The sequence below is a fragment of the Melopsittacus undulatus genome, chromosome 16 (genome assembly GCF_012275295.1).
Source record: "Melopsittacus undulatus isolate bMelUnd1 chromosome 16, bMelUnd1.mat.Z, whole genome shotgun sequence".
NCBI classification, from domain to species: Eukaryota; Metazoa; Chordata; class Aves; order Psittaciformes; family Psittaculidae; genus Melopsittacus; species Melopsittacus undulatus.
This window is the reverse complement of record NC_047542.1, coordinates 663653-686392: the sequence shown is the minus strand read 5'-3', so window position 1 is coordinate 686392 and position 22740 is coordinate 663653. Positions and strand designations below refer to the sequence as shown.

The 22740-nt window shown below is 63.4% G+C and overlaps 1 protein-coding gene across 9 annotated transcripts in view; it reads left to right on the top strand.

Moving 5' to 3' along the window:
- The window catches only part of NAV1 (neuron navigator 1), a 56776-nt gene extending 36684 nt beyond the window's left edge, over window positions 1-20092 (top strand). For 6 of the 9 annotated variants that reach the window (XM_034069878.1, XM_034069880.1, XM_034069881.1 and 3 more), the window contains 25 exons: window positions 4699-4837; window positions 4974-5271; window positions 5668-6361; window positions 6476-6925; window positions 7129-7170; window positions 7301-7452; window positions 8072-8242; window positions 8652-8704; window positions 8862-8885; window positions 8969-9046; window positions 9130-9213; window positions 9352-9463; window positions 9610-9731; window positions 11356-11799; window positions 11891-12065; window positions 12211-12308; window positions 12417-12512; window positions 12664-12823; window positions 12915-13150; window positions 13718-13872; window positions 14673-14744; window positions 14896-15092; window positions 15473-15591; window positions 15778-15975; window positions 16795-20092. In XM_034069878.1, coding sequence (XP_033925769.1) covers window positions 4699-4837; window positions 4974-5271; window positions 5668-6361; window positions 6476-6925; window positions 7129-7170; window positions 7301-7452; window positions 8072-8242; window positions 8652-8704; window positions 8862-8885; window positions 8969-9046; window positions 9130-9213; window positions 9352-9463; window positions 9610-9731; window positions 11356-11799; window positions 11891-12065; window positions 12211-12308; window positions 12417-12512; window positions 12664-12823; window positions 12915-13150; window positions 13718-13872; window positions 14673-14744; window positions 14896-15092; window positions 15473-15591; window positions 15778-15975; window positions 16795-16890 — 4465 coding nt within the window. In that variant the 3' untranslated portion in view covers window positions 16891-20092. Of the gene's footprint in view, window positions 1-4698; window positions 4838-4973; window positions 5272-5664; window positions 6362-6475; window positions 6926-7128; window positions 7171-7300; window positions 7453-8071; window positions 8243-8651; window positions 8705-8861; window positions 8886-8968; window positions 9047-9129; window positions 9214-9351; window positions 9464-9609; window positions 9732-11355; window positions 11800-11890; window positions 12066-12210; window positions 12309-12416; window positions 12513-12663; window positions 12824-12914; window positions 13151-13717; window positions 13873-14672; window positions 14745-14895; window positions 15093-15472; window positions 15592-15777; window positions 15976-16794 lie in introns of all 9 variants that reach the window. The other 3 variants (XM_034069876.1, XM_034069875.1, XM_034069877.1) reach the window with 3 other exon arrangements.
- The last annotated feature ends 2648 nt before the right edge of the window (window positions 20093-22740 follow it).

Here is a 22740-nt window from a genome sequence, read left to right as displayed (position 1 = left end):
TGCCGGGTGCTGGGGACCGCGCTGAGGGAGGGATGCTATGGAGCTGGCTCCAGCTGGCCTGGCTCCCGCATCCTCGCTCCTTGAGCTCTGTGAGCAGCAGATGTTTGGCTCAGCTCCCCACGGGCGCCGGGGGAGCAGCCGCCCCCTTCTCCTGCTCCGAGCAGGATTGGTGCTGGCTGCAGCCGGTCCAGTCTGACCCCTGTCCACCGCCCCGGCCCGCCCGTGAGCTCATTCCTCAGCGGGGACACCCCATAGGGCACGGCCATGGCCCTGCACGTGTCCTGCCGTGTGCGGGGGGCCCTGGCCTGGGGGGGGGCAGGAGGGATGTGGGGCTGCACCACACTGCGTGCCAGGGCTCCTGCTGGGGACAGGGGATGGACCCAGGAAGGGGCCCCATAACCTTGCTGGGCACTGCTGCCGTTGAACCATGGAATGGTTTGGGGTGAAGGGACCTTAAAACTCATCCAGCTCCAACCCTTGCCACAGACAGGGACACCTTCCATAGAGCAGCTGCTCCAAGCCCCATCCAGCCTGGCCTCGAAGGGTTGAAGGGGGGGGGGCCCTTCCTCTGTGCTGCTTCTTCCTTCGGGGTTTGGCTGGAAGTGCCCAGCGCTGAGCCCCAGCTCTGGCAACAGCCACATGGGGAATGTTTGGGAAGGGGATTGCAGGGCTGAGAGGCTGGAAGGGGCCAGCACAGACCCAGGGTTTGGGAAGATGCTGCCCTCCATGGCTGCTTGTTGGGGCTGGATATGGACACGGAGCAGAGCCCATGTACCCGTGGGGGTCTGCCCTGACACCCACCGCTGCCTGCTGAGCTCAAGTCCTGCTTTAGCCATGTGCTGGCCGGGGTGTCTGAGGCCACCGGCGTGTCCGGACCTGGGGAAAAGAGGGATTTCGCAAGCGGGATGAGTCACAGCACTCCCCACCCGTCCGTTGTGGGAGGAACGTGAGGAACCATCCCCACATGTTCCTCGGGGGGTCAGGGATGACCCCGTGTTGTTCCCCCTCATGGTGGCCAGGCTTTGTGGCTGATCTCGTGCTGTGGGTGCTGTTTGACACCCCAAGGAGCCCCTCTGCGTTCCATGGGGGTGCTGGGGATCAGAGGCAGTGCCTGGGGGATAGGGCACTGTAGGGCTCCTGGTGTGGGATGCTGATCCTCTCCTGCTGGGTGAGCTTGGGTGGATCAGATCCCCCCCCCTTCCCTGCCTCAGTTTCCGCACCTGCAAAGTCTCTGTAGCCCCCGGTTCCTCTGAGTGAAAGGTGCCAGATCCCAGTGCAGGAAATGCAGGTGGGAAGCACTTGGGGTCAGGGTACCCTGGGCAACAGGGGCATGGGGGCTGTGCAGGGGGCTGGGAGATCCTAAGGGAGCCAGGGGGCAGGAGCAGGATGCGCTGAGATGGATGTGGGGGGGACAGAGCCCCCCTGCCCGTGCCTGCGGGGTTCCCCAACCCCCCGATGGTGATTTATGGAGCTAATTGGTTTTCCTGCTCCATTAAGTGGAGGAGAAGGGGGGGAGGGAAGAACCCCCACTGCGCCCTGCCTTCCACACCGATCCTACCAGAGCAGCATGGGGGACACTGGTGGCACCTCAGCAGAGCCCCCCTGGTGCCCGTGACCCACTGATGTGGGGCGCAGAGACCTTCTGGTGCAAGGCCACCAGGCAGAGCAGGAGGAAAGGGGGGGGGGGCGGGCGCTGCTTCAGTCCATGGTGGGATCTGGAAGGGAAACAAGTGCCAGGAGCCTCGACTGGTGCTGGTGGGAAGGTGTTGGTGCCAGTGTGAGATGGGTGAAGCTGGGAGACTTGAGTGGCTCCAGCAGCGACCACTGCAGAGAAATGGGGCTGAGGGTGCTCCTCTGCAATGGGGCTGTGCTGGTGCTGCTCCTGGAGGGGCTGCTGTGGGCAGCAGCGATGCTCTGCCATCATCTCCACCATTCTGCTGGCTCAGGTAGGCTCAAAGCTGCCTTTCCTGGCATCCACCATGCTGTGCCATGCCAGCTCCCCATCCCACCCTGGATTCCCCATGCCAGGAGTAGGGGAGGGATGAATCCGGTGTGGTCAGGCCAGAGGGACCACAGGGATATGATGCTGGACGTGCTGTGCCGGTGCACACCGACGGGGGGGCTTTGCCCCACCGTAGGGCTGGCTGCTGGCCGGGGGTCCCGCACTGTGAGCCCCAGCCAAGGGTCGGGAGCCGCTGCCGTGGGTCGGTGGGTGCAGACAGTGACTGCTCAGTAGGCACGGGGATGGTCAAGGCATCGCATCCCGCATCCCGGCCATGCTGCAGAGCCTCGCCTGGCTGGGGCAAGCACGGGGCAGCGAGGAGGGAGCCAAGAGGCGTCGCCGAGGAAGGAATCACTGATTTCCCAGCCCGCAGGGACAGGGTCTGGTTTGCCCAGGCTGCAGTTAACCCTGTCTGCCGCGGTGGGGCTGGTGAAGGTGACCCCCACGCCCCCATCCCCTCAGTGGGGCAGAGCTCTGGCTCTGACAGAGATCAAAAGGACAAAAGGGGGCTTTGGGGAGCAATGAGGCGTAGGGAGCCGGTGAGCAGCCCGCTATGGGGCTGGGCAGGAGCAGAGCCCTGTGGGACCCACAGCCGGGGTAGTGCCTTTGGGGTGGGGGGTTTGGGGAGCACTGGGGATGGGCTGGGGGCACTGTGAAGTCCGAGGGTGGGTTTGGGGACTGCGGGAGCTGGGCTGAGGCTGGGGGCCACCATGGGCAGGGGTGGTGGGGTGGGGGCACTGGAGCTGCGCAGGGGGACACGGCCAGAGGAGGGGAAGGGGGGGGGGCGCAAGGAGCCTAGTCCGGGCCCACCCCGGCGGTGTCGGGGCGGGGCTCGGGGACAGCGACGAGGTGTGTGTGGGGGGGTGAGGTGGCCGGACCGGGGCTGCGGCCGCTTTAAGGCTCGGGCAGCACGGGGCGGTCCCGCAGCCGCTCCCGTTCCCATTCCCGTTCCCGTTCCCGGTGTCGGCAGCACCATGCTGCGGGTGGGGAGACCGAGCTGCGCCAGCAGGTACCGAGCGGGCATCGGGGGGCCCGGCAGACAAAGCAGCCCCCCCGGCCCCGGCTCCGCACCGCGGGCGCTGCTTTGTCTCGGCCGAGCCGCGGGGGGGACCCGGGCACCGCCCGGCACCGCAGCATCGGGGCGGCTCGCACCTGCGGCGCCCGGGGCGCCGGGATCCGGCTGCGAGCGGAGCGGAGCGGAGCGGCCCCACTTCCCCCGCTCCGGGGGCGCATCGTCGGGGACGCAACGGGACCCGCATGGAGGGAGGGTTCCGGGTGCCGGGGAGTGCAGCGGCACAGCCGCGTTGTGCTTGAGCATCCCTCCTGGAGCATCCCTCCCCTCCTGGAGCATCCCTCCTGGAGCATCCCTCCCCTCCTGGAGCATCCCTCCTGGAGCATCCCTCCCCTCCTGGAGCATCCCTCCTGGAGCATCCCTCTTGGGCTGTCTGCCCACTGCTGCCCGTAGCGGGTTTGGTGCGGTGCCGGGTGCAGGGAGGGGGGGATTGGGGCAGTGTAATCTGGAGCTTCTAAAGCACAAAGTAGGACTGGTTAGGGTCTGATGGGGGTGCTGGGGTCAGCTGTGCTCCAGAGCTTGTGTTTGCTGTCGGTGGAGTTGCTGAGTTGCGGCTGTCCTTGCTGTGCCAGTTTTGGGCACCCCTCTGTGCCTGTCGTGTGTCCCATGGGAGCCAGAGACACCCCACAGCAGCTCTCAGTCCTCACCCCATGGCTTGAGTGCTTTTGGGATGTCAACCATGACCTTCCATGTTTGCCCTTCTTGGCATAGGGTTGCTGAGGAGGGTCTGGGGTCCCTTCCTGACCTCGTTTCATGAGGCTCCCCTGGGGCTGGGACAGCAGCAGCTTCCCATGTGAGGCTGGGAGAGTGTTTGGGATTTCTCCAGCCAGGCCACAAAACCAGGCTGAAGAGACCCAGCACCATGTCTGGTCCCAGCCATGTGCCTGCAGGATGCAGCTCCCTGAAGCCTGGCCTTGCTCCCAGTGCTTCCTGCTCCAAGGGTGATGGTGGCCTGGGAGAGGAGCTTTGCTTTGTGCTTTGTGGATTTCTGTTGTGGTGAGAAGTCACCCCCAGCACTGGGGTTGATGGTGGGACATGCTTGGAGATGGGTGGCCCAGCAGCATGTCCCGGGAGCGTGGCTGGGATCAAATCCCTGCCTGAGCAGCAGTGCCTGCAGGGCTGTGTCCCAAAAGCTGTGTCCATCCGTGTCTGGGAAAAGCAGGATGCATGGAAGTGTTGGGGGGTGCTGGAGCTGCCTGTGTGGCTCCATCCTGAGGTTTGGATACCATCATCCATGTCATCAGATGGTAGCCTGGAGGGAGCGGTGGTGCCTGTTGCTTGTGCCGTGGCACCCTTGTTGGCAGAGGCATGTGCAGGCACCTTCTCCTCTGCCAGGCCATGTTGTCCTGTCCCCAGCTCAGGAGGGTCACAGCATCCCTTGGCTGACACTAAGCTTCACCGGCTGCTGCGGCTTTGGTGCTCCTCTGTGGCCCTACTGTTGGGAAATGGGCATCTGCCATGGGGCACAGGTACCCTCCATCCCGCAGCAAACCCCACAGGGGCCATAGCAGGGAGATGTGGGGTCACTTGTGTGCCAGCGGGGGGGGGCTGAGCCTGCCGTGGGTGCTCCAGTTTGTGCCATGGGGCTGCACATGGGGCTCTGACACTGTTTCTGCCCTGGCAGCTGGGACGAGAGCAGCTCCATCAGCAGCGGCCTCAGCGATGCCTCTGACAACCTCAGCTCGGAGGAGTTCAACGCCAGCTCCTCGCTCAACTCCCTGCCCTCCACCCCGACTGCCTCGCGCAGGAACTCGGCCATAGCGGTAGGTTCCTGCGGTCCCCAGCCCCGGTGCCACCACCACCTCAATGGGGAAGGCAGGATGGAGGGTGCCCGGTGCATCAGTGCTCCCTGGCGATGGGTGCGGGTGGGTGCTGGCATTGACCCCGCTCTGCCCACAGCTACGCACGGACTCGGAGAAGCGGTCGCTGGCTGAGAGTGGGCTGAGCTGGTACTGTGAGGGTGAGGACAAGGCACCCAAGAAGCTGGACTACGACAGCAGCAGCCTCAAGATGGAGCACGGATCCTCCAAGTGGCGACGGGAGCCCTCGGAGGGGGGCGAGGAGGGGTCCAAGGGGGGGGAGCTGAAGAAGCCGGTCAGCCTGGGCACTGCAGGCTCCCTCAAGAAGGGCAAGACCCCTCCGGTGGCTGTGACCTCTCCCATCACACACACAGCGCAGAGCACCCTCAAAGTAGCAGGTGAGGCCCAGGTTGGGTAGGGTCCGGCTCCAGTGATGGGGAGAGGGTTGGATGGTGCCTTCATGGACCTTCCCAAGCACGCTGGCCATGGGGTGTTCTGAGGCTGTGCTCAGAGATAGGGTCTGGAGAGGGTCTAGGGCTGCTCATCCCTGCAGGCAGGTTGTGGGTCTGGCTCCACACAAGGTGCTGCTTGCCCAGGGCTGTGACTGCCCCATGGCAGTGCAGCCATGCACCAGGCTGGAGGTTGGCTGGGTGCACGGGGGGCCTGGCTATGGCTCTGCCCTGACTCCTGGGATGATGGCACATCCCTGCTCTATCATCACTGATGCCACTGTCCCAGTTCAGCCCCAAAGGTCTCTAAGATGCTAAACTAAGCTGTCCTTTTGTCCCCAGCAGGAAAGCCTGAGACCAAAGCCACGGACAAGAGCAAGCTGTCTGTGAAGAGCACAGGCCTGCAGCGTTCCTCCTCTGATGCCGGCCGTGACCGCGCTGCTGATGCCAAGAAACCACCCTCGGGTCTCACGCGCCCCTCGGCCTCCAGCTCCTTTGGCTACAAGAAACCAGCTCCTGCCACTGGCACAGCCACCGTCATGCAGGCTGGGGGCTCGGCCACACTCGGCAAGATCCAGAAGAGCTCCAGCATCCCCGTCAAGCCGGTCAGCGGGAGGAAAACCAGCCTGGATGTCTCCAACGCAGCCGAGCCTGGTTTCCTGGCCCCGGGTGCTCGGTCCAACATCCAGTACCGCAGCCTGCCCCGGCCGGCCAAGTCCAGCTCCATGAGTGTGACCGGTGGCCGCGGTGCCAACCGCCCGGTCAGCAGCAGCATCGATCCCAGCCTGCTGAGCACCAAGCAGGGCAGCATCTCAGTGTCACGGCTCAAGGAGCCGTCCAAGGTTGGCACCGGCCGTGGCACCCCAGCACCCGTGAACCAGACGGACCGCGAGAAGGAGAAGGCCAAGGCCAAGGCAGTGGCGCTGGACTCTGAGTGTGGGACCGTGAAGAGCGGTGGCTCACCTGAGAGCACCCCGAAAGCACAGAGCAACCTCCCACCTGCGGCCAAGGTGGCCGAGCTGCCCCCCACCCCTCTCAGGTATGACACTGACACTGCTAAGGGCAGCCTGTGCCTGGCATGGCTGTGCCCAGTGCTCAGCCGTGCCCAGCACCAGAGCATCACCCTCTTCCTCACCCATTTTCCCCAATCCAGAGCAGCTGCCAAGACCTATGTGAAGCCTCCCTCGTTGGCCAACTTGGACAAGGTCAACTCCAACAGCCTGGACTTGCCCTCCTCCAGCGAGCTGCCACCACCGCACTCAGCCAAGCTGCAGGACCTGCACCCGGGCAGCGGGCACCTTGCGCCCTGCTTCAGCCCCAGTCCTGCCCCCATCCTCAACATCAACTCGGCCAGCTTCTCCCAGGGCCTGGAGCTCATGGGTGGCTTCAGCGTCCCCAAGGAGGGCAGGATGTACCCCAAGCTCTCCGGCCTGCACCGCAGCATGGAATCCCTGCAGATGCCCATGAGCCTGCCCAGTGCCTTCTCCGGGGGCAGCACCACCACCCCAGCCCCTGCTGCTGCTCCCCCTGCCAGCACGGAGGAGGAGGAAGAGGCAGGAGAGCTGGGCTGGAGCGGGAGCCCCCGGCTCGCACATCTGGACAGGTATGGATGCAGGGAGGGCATGGGGCTGCCAGGGCACCTCTGTGGGCTCGGGTCCCTCGCTGCCATCCTGCCATGACCTCTGCCTGCTCCGGAGGCTTTTCCTGGCTCATTTCTGGGGAGCTGTCCCTGTCCCTGCAGCTCAGCCCCCATGGCACCTTGCCATGTCTGCACAGGGATGTCACTGCTCTTTCCTTCCCTTCCAGTGCCAACCGCGACAGGAACACGCTGCCCAAGAAAGGGTTGAGGTAAAAGAGCCTGAATCACTTGTGGATGGTGCTGGGGAAGGCCCCATGCAGAGGTTTCAGGGGGGGCTGCACCGCAGCGGGCAGGAGCCAGGGCAGTGCCGGTCCCCCTCACCATGGCTCTGCTCTCCAGGTACCAGCTCCACTCCCAGGAGGAGGCCAAGGAGCGGCGCCATTCCCATGCCATCAGCAGCGGGCTGCCCGAGGCAGACGATCAGCAGGAGCTGCCCTCGCCCCCATCCCTCCCCATGGCACTGGTTGGGAAGGGGCCGCTCACCAGCATCGGTCAGTGCCCTCCCCATGTCCCCCGGTCCCCATTGCCCCATGTGGGACTGCCTGATGGGTGCTGCTTTTCTCCTCGACGCCCCCCCCAGCAGCCCTAACAACCAGTGCTCACTGCATTCGGCTCACTGAGGTGCTGGGTTGGGGCCAGGGGTGTCCATCACCTCCTCTTTGGGGCATCTCATCTACCCTCAGGGATCTGGCCACAGCTCCCAGCTTCTCTGGGGGTGCCCAGAGGACAGGGGGAGAGCATTGCCCTGCTCTTGCCAGGACCTACATGTTCCTGGAGGGTTTGGGGGGGATCCAGGCAGATGGGTTGGGGTTGCGGTGTGATGAGGTGCTGCCCTCTTGCATGTGCAGTTGATGGGCTCTGGCATGGTGGTGCCTGCTTTGCCCTGGGGCAATGGATTTGTTTCTCAGCCCTTGGTGGTGGTGCCCAGGTCTTCCCACTGTAAATCTGTGGTTTAGCTTTTCCCCCAGCCCTTCCCTGCTTTGGGACAACCATCCCTGCTTCCTCTCTGCATCCCAGCTCTCATGGATTGCTCCCAGCCCTTGCTTCCCATCCCAATCCCAGGTTCCTGGTGTGACTCTGACCCTGCCTCTCCCCACCTTCTCCTTGCAGTGAGCCCCACTGCCACCGCAACCCCGCGGATCACCCGCTCCAACAGCATCCCTACCCACGACTCCACCTTCGAGCTGTACAGCACATCCCAGATGGGCAGCACCCTCTCCCTGGCTGACAAGCCCAAGGGCATGATCCGCTCGGGCTCCTTCCGGGACCCTGTGGATGATGGTGAGAGTGAGCTGCACCCTGCCTAGCCAGAGGGGCCTCCCGGGGTGATGCTGGGGCTCCCCACACCCCTGTCCCTTCCTCCTGGTGCTGCTGGAGCAATCTCGGGTGTGTTGATGCATCCTGTGCTCAGTGTCAGAGCAGGGGACAGCAGCCTGGTGGACCCCACACTGGCGTCTGGGTGCCTGGTGTCCCTGTGTCGGCACCGGCTACTGTGGCACTGGGGAGGTGGGCACCGAAGCAGGTGCAGGAGGAGGATGCTCTGCACACCACAGACCTGGGGAGCTCACACCAGCCCTCCCACATCCCACCCTCTGACCCTGCAGACCCCCTGCACCAGGAGCTCCATCCCCTGCTGTGTCCTGCACCCGCTGGCCAGGGCCAGGCTGACCCGGGTTTTGTTCTGTTGCAGTTCACGGATCGGTGCTGTCCCTGGCCTCCAGCGCGTCCTCCACCTACTCCTCTGTAAGAGCCACCTCTGTGCTGCGCTTCGTGCATGGCTGGGGGGGCCCGGGGCGGGCAGGGGAGGGCTCTGTGCATGCCTCTGCTTCGCGCCCAGCCTGTGCGTGCCTGCTGCCCTCTGACCGCCTGCCTCTGTCTCTCTCTGCCCTCACGCTGCTAGGCTGAGGAGAAGATGCAGTCCGAGGTGAGCCCGCGCTGCGCTCCATGCCCACCGCAGGGTGAGAGGGGCAGCGCCAGGACCCTCACCCTGCGCTCTCTTTCCCGCAGCAAATCCGCAAGCTGCGCCGCGAGCTCGAGTCCTCGCAGGAGAAGGTGGCAACGCTCACGTCCCAGCTCTCTGCCAACGTGAGTCCCGCACCGCAGGGCACGGCCGTGGTGATCCCTGCGCCGGGCATCGCTGCTCACACATTGCTCCCCTTCTCTCCCAGGCCAACCTGGTAGCGGCTTTTGAGCAGAGCCTGGTGAGCATGACATCCCGCCTGCGGCACTTGGCTGAGACCGCCGAGGAGAAGGTGGGTGCTGTCGGGGTGGCATCGGTAGCAATGGTGGTGCAGGAGGGTGCCCGTGGGGCTCGGGTGGACCTGAGGGTGCTCTTGGTGTGGGTGCTGTATGGTTGGGATGTGCTCCTTGGCTCCCGTCTGCTTCCCCAGGACACGGAGCTGCTGGACCTGCGGGAGACCATTGACTTCCTGAAGAAGAAGAACTCAGAGGCCCAAGCTGTGATCCAGGGTGCCCTGAATGGCACTGATGTCACCCCCAAAGGTGAGGCTCTGAGAGCTCAGAAGGTGTTCGGGTAGGAGAATGGAAGGGGCATGAGGAGGAAGGTGTGGGTGGCTCTGGTGTTGGGGCAGATGCAGTTTGCTGATAGCTCCTGTCCCCATCTCTCCTGCTTCTCTTGCTGGCCACAGAGCTGCGGATCAAGCGGCAGAACTCCTCTGACAGCATCTCCAGCCTCAACAGCATCACCAGCCACTCCAGCATCGGCAGCAGCAAGGACGCCGATGCCAAGAAGAAGAAGAAGAAGAGCTGGGTGGGTTGGATGGGGTACTGGCAGGAGGGATGGTGCTTGGCAGGGTCTGGTTGGGGTCAGCCCCATAAACTGGCTGCTCTTGGCTACATTGGCGTTGTGGTGTTGGTCCCCTCTGTCCGTTGAGGCCAGCGCTAGCGAGGAGCTTGTTGCCACCGTGGATCTGTATCTTGATGTGTTGGCCAGGGCTTCCCCAGCCCCTCTGGAGTTCTCCAGCCCCGCATGCCTGCTCCCTTGGTCTTTCCTACATGTCCCCCTTGTGTCCATGCAGGCTCTGGCTCTTGGGGGCCCTGTCCCCACACCAGACGTGTGATTAAGTCTCGCTTTGTTCTGTTTCTCTCCCCCTATGCTGACCTCAACCCTTTTTTTCCAGGTGTACGAGGTAAGTCCTGCACCGTCCCCTGCACCGTGGCCAGGGCCACGCTCCATCCCGCGGGACGGTGCTCATTGACACCGCACATCCCATCCATCCCACTGGCTCCAACCCCTGCATGGGCTACCCCGGGACCCAGCTGGGCTGCGTGCACCATTGGTGTTACAGCCGAAATACACACCCACACGGAGGGGCTGCGCAGCAGGAGGGGCTGGGATGGGATGTGTCCCATGGTGGGGACAGTCCCCTTCTTGCCTGGGGAGGGCAGGCCCGCTCCTGACTCCCTGGAGCTGGATCTTTTGGGATAGGGACCTCTCTGCAGCCCTGCCTGTGGCGCTGCCCATTTCTGCATTGCCAAGGCTGGCCTGATCTGGCACCAAGTGGCATTGTCCCTATGGGGGGACCCATGGGGGTCCCAGTGCTCCCCAGTTCTGCCATGAGCACAGCCTGGCACCCATCTGGTTTTGCGTTTCTATCTGAAATGCATTGCTTTTGCTTTTGGGCAGACCCTAGAGCAGCCTGGTGCCTATGGGAACCAGGCCACATCCTGACTGTTCTCACCCCCTCTTTCTCTTTCTCTTCCTCCCCTTGGAGCAGACCCTGGCCCTCTGGGGGGCACAGTGTGAGCCCAGGGTGCCCATCCTGCTGCTCTCCCTCAGGCCCCTGTGCAGTGTCCATCACCCTCCTGCCCTCAGTGTGCTGCTCACCCCTGTGTGCTCTGTGCATGCTGCATGCCCGGCCAGCGCCCAGGGACATCTTGGGGAGGGCTGGCTGCCCCTCTGTGCTTCCAGAGGGACCCTGAGGGCAGATGGGGGGCTGTGGGGCTGAAATAGTTCCCTTGCAGCAGGACCCCAGCTCTGCAGCAGCTGGTGCAGGGGATGTCCCTATAAACCCCACTTGCTGGGATGGTTGTGTGAATGTAAGGATGGAGCCAGCCCTTCCCAAGAGACCAAGGTGCTGGTGCAGTGCCTGAACACCCTGATGGTGGGGAGCAGGGCTGGGGGGAGCCTGACCAGGACATGGGCCCCACTCTGTGGGGCTGCAGTCTCGCACAAGCACAGGTGCACCCCTGTCCATCAGCCGGTGCCTTCCCCATGTCAGCGGCAGGGCATGGTGCTGCTCGGTGATGGATGTGGGGTTACTGGTCCCAGTTCAGGCTGTCTGTGGGTCCTGAGCAGCTGGAGGTTCCAGGGCAGGACTTGCCAAGCTGTGCTGTGGGGCTGCCTCTAGCAACAGCGTTTTCACCTTCCGTAGCTGCGCAGCTCCTTCAACAAAGCCTTCAGCATCAAGAAAGGACCAAAATCAGCCTCGTCCTACTCGGACATCGAGGAGATCGCCACGCCGGACTCGTCAGCCCCTTCCTCCCCCAAGCTGCAGCACGGCTCCACGGAGACCGCATCACCCTCCATCAAATCCTCCACATCCTCCTCCGTGGGCATCGACACTGCAGAGTACGTGGGGCCGGGCAGGGTTGGTGCCAGGGGCTGCAGGCTCCTGCCTGGATGTGTGCATGACTCTGTCTCCTCATGGCCCAGGCTCTTCCAGGCCCATGGGGAGGGCGAGCCCGAGAAGAAGGAGGTGTCGGAGCTGCGGTCGGAGCTGTGGGAGAAGGAGATGAAGCTGACGGACATCCGCCTGGAAGCCCTCAACTCAGCCCATCAGCTGGAGCAGCTCCGGGAGACCATGCACAACATGCAGGTGAGACTGCAGGGAGCCGGCTCTGAGGACCTGCATGGCTGCGGTCCCAGGATGCTGCTCCTCACCCGGTGCTGTGTCTGCTTCTCCCCAGCTGGAGGTGGATCTCCTGAAGGCTGAGAACGACCGGCTCAAAGTGGCCCCAGGGCCCTCAGCGGTGCCAGGCTCCATTCCCGGCCACGTCACCAGCTCATCGGCCTCCTCCTCACCGCGGCGTTCCCTGGGTCTCACCCTTGGCCATGCCCTCAGTCCCAGCATGGGGGACTCAGGTAGGGCTCACATTGCTGCTGGCAGCCAGGGCAGGCCACAAAGACGTGTGGATGGTGGGAATGCCGTGGTGCTGGCATCGCCATCAGCTGCAGCAGGGTTTGGCTCAGCTGGGCAGGGTGGTGCTGATCACTGCTCTGTCCCCAGATGTGTCCCCCATGGACGCCGTCAGCGCCGGCACCCAGAAGGACGAGCTGATGCTGCGGATCGTGGTGCGCATGCCACCCCAGCACATCATCAAGGGGGTACGTGTGGGCTTTGTGGGGAGCCATGGCCTGGGACAAGGGGCAGAAATGCCTCTCTGGGGCTGGATGTGGTGCTTCAGCTCCGCACACGTTGGTCTTGGCTCCTAGGACCTCAAGCAGCAGGAGTTTTTCCTGGGCTGGACCAAGGTGAGCGGGAAGGTGGACTGGAAGATGCTGGATGAGGCTGTCTGCCAGGTCTTCAAGGTAGGAGCATGATGAGGACCTCTCTTCTGGGAGCCATCCTTTTACACTGCTCCACCATGCCTGATGCTCCCTGGCCCAGGTCCTTCCCGGAGTCTCCTGGAGCTGCTTGAGCACCACTTGCTCCCTAACAGCCCTATCCTTGTCCATGTAGGATTACATCACCAAGATGGATCCTGCTTCCACGCTGGGGCTCAGCACCGAGTCTGTCTATGGGTACAGCATCAGCCACATCAAGCGGGTGCTGGACACGGAGCCACCAGAGCTGCCGCTGTGCCGCCGGGGCCTGACCAGCATCGTGGTGACGCTCAAGGGTCAGTATGGTGGAGAGTGCCCATCCCTGTCCCCTCTTCCTTGTGGCACTGGGGGATGTGAGCAGGACCCTCAACCCACCCCTGCCTGCAGGCTTGAAGGAGAAGTGTGTGGACAGCCTGGTGTTCGAGACACTCATCCCCAAGCCCATGATGCAGCATTACATCAGCCTCCTGCTCAAGCACCGGCGGCTCATCCTCTCGGGCCCCAGCGGCACCGGCAAGACCTACCTGACCAACCGCCTGGCTGAGTACCTGGTGGAGCGCTCGGGTCGGGATGTCACCGAGGGCATCGTCAGCACCTTCAACATGCACCAGCAGTCCTGCAAGGTGAGGGCACGCAGCAGGCAGGGCTGGTGCTGTGGGCCCTGCTGACCTTACTGCTGCCCCACGTGTGACACCAGCCCCACGTGTGACCCCAGCCCCACGTGTGACACCAGCCCCACGTGTGACACCAGCCCCACGTGTGACACCCAGCCCCACGTGTGACACCCAGCCCCACGTGTGACACCAGCCCCACGTGTGACACCCAGCCCCACGTGTGACACCAGCCCCACGTGTGACACCCAGCCCCACGTGTGACACCAGCCCCACGTGTGACACCAGCCCCACGTGTGACACCAGCCCCACGTGTGACACCCAGCCCCATGTGTGACACCCAGCCCCATGTGTGACACCCAGCCCCACGTGTGACACCAGCCCCACGTGTGACACCCAGCCCCACGTGTGACACCAGCCCCACGTGTGACACCAGCCCCACGTGTGACACCCAGCCCCACGTGTGACACCAGCCCCACGTGTGACACCAGCCCCACGTGTGACCCCAGCCCCACGTGTGACACCAGCCCCACGTGTGACACCAGCCCCACGTGTGACACCCAGCCCCACGTCTTGCAGGACCTGCAGCTGTACCTCTCCAACCTGGCCAACCAGATCGACCGGGAGACGGGCACAGCGGATGTGCCGCTGGTGATCCTCCTGGATGACCTCAGTGAGGCAGGCTCCATCAGTGAGCTCGTCAATGGCGCACTCACCTGCAAGTACCACAAATGGTGAGATCCTCCCTGCATCCTGCTGCCTCCCATTGCACCCCTGCATCCTGCTGCCTCCCATTGCACCCCTGCATCCTGCTGCCTCCCACTGCACCCCTGCATCCTGCTGCCTCCCACTGCACCCCTGCATCCTGCTGCCTCCCATTGCACCCCTGCATCCTGCTGTATCCTGCTGCACCCCTGCATCCTGCTGCCTCCCACTGCACCCCTGCATCCTGCTGCCTCCCATTGCACCCCTGCATCCTGATGTATCCCGCTGCACCCCTGCATCCTGCTGCCTCCCACTGCACCCCTGCATCCTGCTGCCTCCCACTGCACCCCTGCATCCTGCTGTATCCTGCTGCACCCCTGCATCCTGCTGCCTCCCACTGCACCCCTGCATCCTGCTGTATCCCACTGCACCCATGCATCCTGATGTATCCCATTACATCCCTGCATCTTGCTGTATCCCACTTCACCCCCACGTCCTGCTGCATCGCACTACATCCCTGCATCCTGCTGTATCCCACTGCACCCTTGCACCCTGCTGTATCCCACTACATCCCTGTGTCCTGCAGCATCCCACTACATCCCTGCATCCTGCTGTATCTCACTGCACCCCTGCATCCTGCTGCACCCCTGCATCCCATTCCAGCACAGTCTCCTGGGCATGTACATGGTGCCTGCTGCTCTCAGGAAGAAATCTGGACCATGGAGATGAGGCTGCCTTGGCTGTGGGGTCTTGATTCAGCTCTGCTGCAGGTGGGGTGATGCTGGGGGCTTTTCCTCATGGGTCCTGTCTCTCTCTGTCACTCTCTCAGCCCCTACATTATTGGGACCACCAACCAGCCTGTGAAGATGACTCCAAACCATGGCCTCCATCTCAGCTTCAGGTAGGAATCCATACATCCCGAGGTGCATTCCAACAGGACCTGGTGCCCCAGCCTGGGCACGTGCAGCGTGGGGATGCTGGAGGTCCCCTGAGGGTGATGGGGAGCAAGGCAGCAGCTCTGGACACCAGGCCCTGAAAGGTCTTTCCCATAGGATGCTGACCTTCTCCAACAACGTGGAGCCGGCCAACGGCTTCCTGGTGCGCTACCTGCGGCGGAAGCTGCTGGAGTCGGACACGGATGTCAATGCCAACAAGGAGGAGCTGCTGCGTGTGCTGGACTGGGTGCCCAAGCTCTGGTACCACTTACACACCTTCCTGGAGAAGCACAGCACCTCCGACTTCCTCATTGGTACGGCCCTGCCACCTCCTGCCCTGCACGGCTGCACCTTCCCCTATCCCCAGTACATCACCAGCAGCTGGTGGGTGATGCATGCTCTTCCCTGGGTGGCATTTGCTCCATTGGAGCCCACAGCTCCTGCTGAACCAGCACCTTTCCTTGGGCATGGCAGGGCTGTGCATTCCCAGGCAGGTCTCCCATTGCCTCACCATGCTTCTGGGGGGTAGATTGAGCTTGGCAGCCCCATAACTTGCCTTGGAGCTTGCTTGTGTGTGAGGCAGATGCTGCCCAGATGTGGCTTCCAGGGGGTGATGGAGCCCCAGGCACACCATGTGCAGTCAGGTTTGGTGTCCGTGGCTTGAGCAGGGGACCCAGGTCACATTTTTCCTTAGGTCCCTGCTTCTTCCTGTCGTGCCCCATTGGAATTGAGGATTTCCGGACCTGGTTCATCGACCTGTGGAACAACTCCATCATCCCTTACCTGCAGGAGGGAGCAAAAGATGGGCTCAAGGTACTACTCAGAGCATGTGGGAATGCCAACCAGATGTGCTGGGGGACATGGTGGTGCAGGAGTCTGATGGTGCAGGGAAAGGGGAGGAACTGGGACTTTGGGCAGAGGTGGCATCTCTGTCACCCTGTGGCTGCAGCATGGCTCTGTCCTGGGGGGCTTGAGGTGCCACTTGCTCCCTGCCTGCAGGTCCATGGGCAGAAGGCAGCCTGGGAGGACCCCGTGGAGTGGGTGCGGGACACCCTGCCCTGGCCATCAGCGCAGCAGGACCAGTCCAAGCTGTACCACCTGCCCCCCCCCACCATCGGGCCCCACAGCACCGTTTCCCCTCCCGAGGAGCGCACTGTCAAGGACACGACGCCCAGCTCCCTGGACTCGGACCCTCTGGTACTCGTGGTTCTCTTCATCAGGGACTGCAGTGACAGGACAAGGGGTGATGGGTTCAGACTGAAACAAGGGGAGTTCAGGTTGGATCTAAGGCAGAAGCTGTTCCCTGGGAGGGTGCTGAGGCGCTGGCACAGGGTGCCCAGAGAAGCTGTGGCTGCCCCATCCCTGGCAGTGCTCAAGGCCAGGTTGGACACAGGGGCTTGGAGCAGCTGCTCCAGTGGAAGGGGTCCCTGCCCGTGGCCCGGGCTGGAGCCGGAGGAGCTTTAAGGTCCCTTCAACCCAAACCATTCCATGGACAGCCCTGCTGCACTGGGCACTGCAGGGTGTGCTGGTGGACAGGGGAGAGCAGGATGGAATTTCACTTTGCCTGCTATTTTTACAGTGTAAAAAGCCTGATCTGGGAATGCAGGAACACTTTACACTAATGTGAGGGGCAGTGGGTGCAGGATGGAATGGAGGCACACTGCACACCAAGGCTCACTGTGGTGTGCCAGTCAATGGCCACAGCATCGTGTGCCATGCAGTGTCATGTCCACACGCAGAGCCACGCACAGACTGGGGCTGGCCCATGTGTGTCACCCCAAGAGGCTGCTGCCCATGATGCCAGCAGATGCACCAGGGCCTTTCTCCCCACACTGCTTTGAGCATCCTGGCTGTGCCCAAGGCCAGATACTGGTGTCAAGGATGGATTTTGCAGCATCTCCAGGCTTTCCATCCCCTCCAAAGGCACATCTTGGGGTGGATGCTCTGCACAGGGGGGCAAGAGGGCCTCGGTTTCCCCATGGCTAACCTTGTCCCCTGGTGCTCCTATCCCCACAGATGGCCATGCTGCTGAAGCTCCAGGAAGCCGCCAACTACATCGAGTCTCCAGACCGTGAGACCATGGTGGACCCCGACCTGCAATCGACTCTGTGAGGCCCGGACGTGCCGGTCCCCGCTCCCACCGGGCTGCTCCCCCTTCCCTTTGGTGTGCGGTGGAGCTGGGTCCGGCCGGCGCGAGGAGCATCCCTGCTCCCGGCCCGGGGGCAGGAGGATCCTGGTTTCTCATTGGGTTTGTTCTGTCTCTCCCCTGCTCTTGGCTCCGGGGCCGGGAGCTGCAGGGAGGGCTCCGTGTGGGGCAGGCCCCCCGCAGGAGCTGGAGCTGGGGCGCAGGGCAGCGTGCGGCCACAGGACAAGGAGTCAGGGGCTCCCGCTCCCTCCGCCTGGCTCCGGGTAGCCGAGGGCAGGCGCCGCATCCGTGCCCCGTTTCACCCCCCATGGCGCTGCCACGGCCAGGGCAGCCCAAGAAACCCTGCTCTGGTTATTTTATTTGGTGTCCCCCCCCATCCCATCCCATCCCATCTTCCTTTGGCCGAGTCCAGACTTTGCTTTGGTCCCTTTTTTGTTCTGGTTCTTTGCTCTCCCGGCCTGGAGCCTGTGGCTCAGTGCCCGTTGCTTCCCCGTAAGCAGCTCCCTTTCCCTTTGGATTCTTTTACAGCTACCGGTTCCACTACTCAAACCACCTCTGTCACAAAACTGGTGCTCACTGGACAATCTCCAGTCCCTGAACCCACCTCCCGGGGCCTCACAGCTTGGCTGAGATGGGACATGGCAGCCAGGGGCAGCGCGATGCTTCCGGAGCATCCCCTCGCCTGGTGCCTCCCTGCTCCCTAAAAGCACAAGGCAGGGTCTGGCCCTGGGGATGGGGTCTCCCACCAGGCCAGGATCCCATGGGCATCCCATCTCCGAGGGACCTGGGGCATGGAGTGAGTGCTGCTGTGCCCTCCCTGGGCAGCCATGGGGGGCACAACCTGGCTGCTGTCCCCATGGTGCTGCTAGGCTGGTGCAGTCCCTTGTGTCCCCGGCTCCCCAAGGCCCTGGCAGGGTCTCGCTGTGCCCCATGTTATGCTCCGGGGATGCCACGTGTCCTCTTGGCCCTGCCGTGCAGTGTCACAGGAGGCGCCTGGCACGGAGGGGATCAGCCCCGGTGCTGCCGTGGTGCCTTAATCTCTGGCCATGCAGGAAGGGGGCACATGGGCTTCAGGCTGGTGCTGTTGCAGCCTGCCCTGGCTGCAGTGCCCTATGCCTGTCCCCAAAGCTGGCTTGGCTGGGATGGGACAGGGGTGCTTGCACTGGCCTGAGCACAGCTAAGCTGGAGCTGCTGCCTTCAGCTCATCGCTCGCCTGTCCCCAAGAGGATGCTCTGCTGTGCCAGCACCTCCATCCCTTAGCCCAGTGCAGCTCTGCATCCCCCTGCTCCTCTCTGCTGCTGCCCAGCTGGGCTCCCACACCCTGCAGAGCCTTTTGGGGAGAGGTGACCCCAGGGCTGCTTCTCCAAGCCCATCCTTTCCCTGCGCCCTGCCAGGCTGGGCACGGGGCATCCTCAGCCCCCCCTGGACCCCATCCAAACCCCAGCATCTCCTCCACGGCCCGGCCTTGCTGCCGGTGGCAGCCACCACCTCTGCCCTTGGTGCTCTCGGCCGGGGCGCCTCACCACGCGCCCCATGGTGCTCACTTGTCCGTCTGTCCGGCAGCCTCCCCGTGCTGCCCGGGGCCATCAGCCCGGCCCCTTGCACAGGGGTGTCCTCCCCACGCTGGCTTGGACGCTTGGGTTCTCTGTTTGCCTTCTCTTGTGTTGCCGCTGTGGGCTAAGGACTCGCTGTAAATAGGTCTGTAGTCACAAGCCCTGTGTGAGCTGGTGGGGCCCAGCCCTGCGCCTCTTTCCTCCTCTGGTTTGGGTTGATTTCATTTTGTACTCTGTGATAACTGTGCTGTGCTGACTTCTGTTCTGATTGTACGAGGCACCGGCTCAGCCGTCGCTCGAGGCTGGCGCTGAGCACCCGGCTCTCCCCTCCAGCCCCTCTCGCCCTGCGCAGGGTAGGAAAGGGCATGGAAAGCCTTTGAATGGGGCAGAAAAGCCTTTGGGGCTGCCCCGTCCTTGGGCAGGGCCATGCCCTGAGGGTCTCATCAGGGGAGAGCCCCACTTTATTTTCTGACACCTCCGAAAAGCCACAACCACATGGACCAAACTGTCCCCATCACTGGCTCACTTGGGGCTGCGCTGCTGGATGTCCCTCAGCCCCTCTCCTGCAGGTTTGACCCATCCTTCCCAGAGGCTGTGGCACAGGAGCAGTCCCCAAGGGGCAGGGAAGGGTGAGGGCAATGCTGCTGTGCCCCCATGGATTCCTTTGCCTCACCCTGTGTCCCCCAATGCAGCAATTGGGGACTAAGCATCCCTTGCTGCTGCCCCATCTATGGGCTGAGCCCCTTTGTCCCCAGGGGGACATGTCCAAGGGTTGCACCAACTCATCCCACTGCCAGCCCCGAAGGTGCCTGTTGTCCCCAGGGGTGGTGCCTGTCACCCCCATAGGAGCCGGTCACCCCAAGGTGCCTGTTGCCCCAAGGGTACCCAACGTGCCCAAGGGTGCCCATTGCTCCCAATGGTGCCTGCTGCCCTGCAGGGTACTGCCACCTGCAAAGGTGCCCATGGCCCCTGGGTGCACCAGGAGCCTTCCCGAGGGGCTGGAGCAGGGAGATGCCAGCACCTCACCCTCCTGCCCCCTCGAGTTGCTGCTGCCCGGTGGCCCGAACCTTACAATTTTAGCTTTTTTCTATTAAAAACAACCTTTTTTTAATTAAATAAAAGACAAAAAGGACAAATTCCTGTTTTAGATGATCTGTGTAACTGGGGTTTGTGTTTCCTAACTGCATGGTATTCCTGCCCAGGGGTTTTCTAGCACTTTTTAAATTTCTCTTTAAGATTTTGGTCCAGATTTCTACTGCTCTCGCCTGTCTTTGCTTTCCTCTCGCATCCTCCACCTTTGTAAACTCGCTCCATTTTCTACCTGATGTTGAGACCCGACCCCACGTTGTACATAGCTGCGGGAACAATCATAGGGAACAAACACCATCTGGACTCTTACCCCACCGCTCCTTCTTTTTACTTCCAAGAACCTTGCAAAGAAGTCTAAAAGGAAGCCAGGAAAAGGCTTTGAGGATATTCCCAAAGACAGCAACAAATCCAGCCCTGCACCAAGTCAGCTCCTGCTGCCCACGCTGCCCGCACCAACTGGCATGTCTCTTCTCGGTCGTCTGTCTAACACCATTGGATTCAATAAAGTTGTCTCCTGTTCCACCTGGCTCCTGGTCCTGTGTCCGGCCTAGTCCTGTGCAGGGAATGATGGGATGGTTGTGCCTATGCAGCCACCCCTGGCCTCCGAAATCCAGGAGGAGGGCTTGGAAATGCTCCTGGGTTGAAATCGTGGCTCTTTTGTGAGATGCTGGGAGTGGTGTTGGGATGGGGAACCCTTCTCTGTGCTCCTATTGGGTCTGGAGGGTGCAGAAGTGCTCCTGGTTTGAGATCCTGGTGGATCTGGGAGATGCTGAATCCTGGGGGATACCTGTGGGGGGGCAGATTGTACCTGAGTGTGCAGAGGACGAGTGGGACCCCCTGAGCCCCTTTCACCTTGCCGGGGCAGGTCCCCTCCTCCTCCTTGGGAGGGCCACAGTGGATGCCACCTCCAGCACAGGGGGGTGGATGTGAGTGCTCTGTCCCACTGCAGGACATGAGGGGAGGATGAGAGGGCCAACAGCAGCGGACCGAAGGGAGATCCCGTCCTCCCAGGATGGCTCAGAGCTGTTTCCACTCCCGAGAGTGATGCTGGAGCAGGGACAGATGCTCCAGGAGTTCCTCACAGGATGGTGTTGAGCTGTAACAAGCTGCAGTGGCGAATGCAAGGCCAGGAGAGGGCACTTCCCATCGGCTCCGAGCTCCTGTTCAAGGGTGAGTTCCTTGAGTGTAATCCTGAACCGGGAGCAGGGGAGGGGTTTGGGGGGCCCAGGGCTCCTCGTTCCCAGGGATGTGTTGTGCATGCTCGTTCCATGGCCCAGTAATCATGGGTGTCTCTGTGGTGTGGGTCTGGGAGGGATGAAGAAGGGCACAGGGACCCCACAGCACCAGACACGGTTGGTACAACCACCATGTACATACAGCAACAGGACCTACAGTAGGACCTGCTGCTTCCCACACCGCATGCAGCTGCACCGGGTGTGCACCCCAAGCCATCAGGCACAGCATCCCTTGGGTACAGTGCCTGGCTACAGCACCCAGCCTAGGTACAGCAGCAACTCCCAAGGTGACCCACAGCCTTTGTGCCAACACCTCCCTTCCCAGGGAAGTGCAGCCCTTTTTCATAGACCCACAGCCTGGTTTGTGTTGGAAAAGACCTTAAAGCTCATCCAGTGACCAGGGAACCCTTCCACTGGAGCAGCTGCTCCAAGCCCCTGTGTCCAACCTGGCCTTGAGCACTGCCAGGGATGGGGCAGCCACAGCCTCTCTGTGCACCCTGTGCCAGCGCCTCAGCACCCTCCCAGGGAACAGCTTCTGCCTCAGAGCTCAGCTCAGTCTCCCCTCTCTTGGGCAGGTTCAAGCCATTCCCCTTGGCCTGTCCCTCCAGGCCCTTGTCCCAAGCCCCTCTCCAGCTTTCCTGCAGCCCCTTTAGGCACTGGAGCTGCTCTCAGGTCTCCCCTTCAGGAGCCTTCTCTTGTCCAGGCTGTCCCAGCCCAGCTCTCTCAGCCTGGCTCCAGAGCAGAGCTGCTCCAGCCCTCGCAGCATCCCCATGGGCTCCTCTGGACACCCCTGGAAGTGTCCTAGGGACCGGTAACGAGTGACCAGTGCGAGGACACCGCGGAGGGCGGGGACACGTGGCAGGGGGCGGAGCTACGCGGAGCCGCCGCACGCGAGCCCGGAGGGGCCGGGGCTGCCGCAGCGCCGCGCTGGTCCCGTCGCCCCGCACCGACCGCACCGACAGCACCGACAGCACCGACAGCACCGACAGCACCGACAGCACCGGCCGCCCCAATCCCCGCCCTGCCCGCTCCGACCGCACCGCCTGCACCGCCCGTACCGCACCGACCGCACCGCATCGCTCCCCGCACCGCCTGCACCGCCCGTACCGCACCGTCCGCACCGCATCGCTCCCCGCACCGCCTGCACCGCCCGTACCGCACCGTCCGCACCGCATCGCTCCCTGCACCGCCCGTACCGCACCGTCCGCACCGCATCGCGCCCCGCTCCGCCCGGTAAGTGCCCTCCCGCACTCCCGACGAACTTTCTCTCGGTGCCGCAGCGGTGCGGACTCTGCGGGACGGCGCCGGTCCCGGGGAGCGATCGTCGCGGTGGGCGCGACGGGACCGGGGCCGGGGCTGGCTTGGTTGGCAGCGACCTCCCCGCCGTGTCCCGGTGCCGGGAGCGGGGCGGGGACCGGCGCTTCCAGCGGCGGCCCCTTCCGGGACGCGAGCCCTGGGGCTGCCCGTGGGGTGCTGCTCCCCGAAGGCAGCGGGGACGGAGCCGGTGGGGATGGAGACGGGTGCAGCCGCCGGGGCAGAGCCTTTGCGGGGGGACTGTTGACCCCTCTGGGTGCGGGGCTTCCCCCGGGGTGCAGAGCCGAGCCGCCGGGTGGATGCTCCAGCTCCGCACCCCTGCTTGAGCCCGAGCCGAACGCGTTGCCCTTGGGGTGCTGCGCTGGGGGTGTCCGGGGCGCGGGGCTGTCCCCGGTGCCCGGTACCCCCGGCAGCGGCTCTGGCCGGGCGCTCTGCTCTGCACCAGCGGCTCCGCCGTAGCGGCCTGGCCGGGAGCCAGCTTCGGGCTGTCCCTGCTCCGGGCTGTGTTTCCCCGCCGAGGTTGAAGCATCTCCGGGATCCTTCATCCCTTCTTGTGCTTGCTGCGAGCCGTCGGGGTGCAGCGGTGTGCGGGGGGGGGGGGGGTGTCACCCCAGCTCCGGGTGCC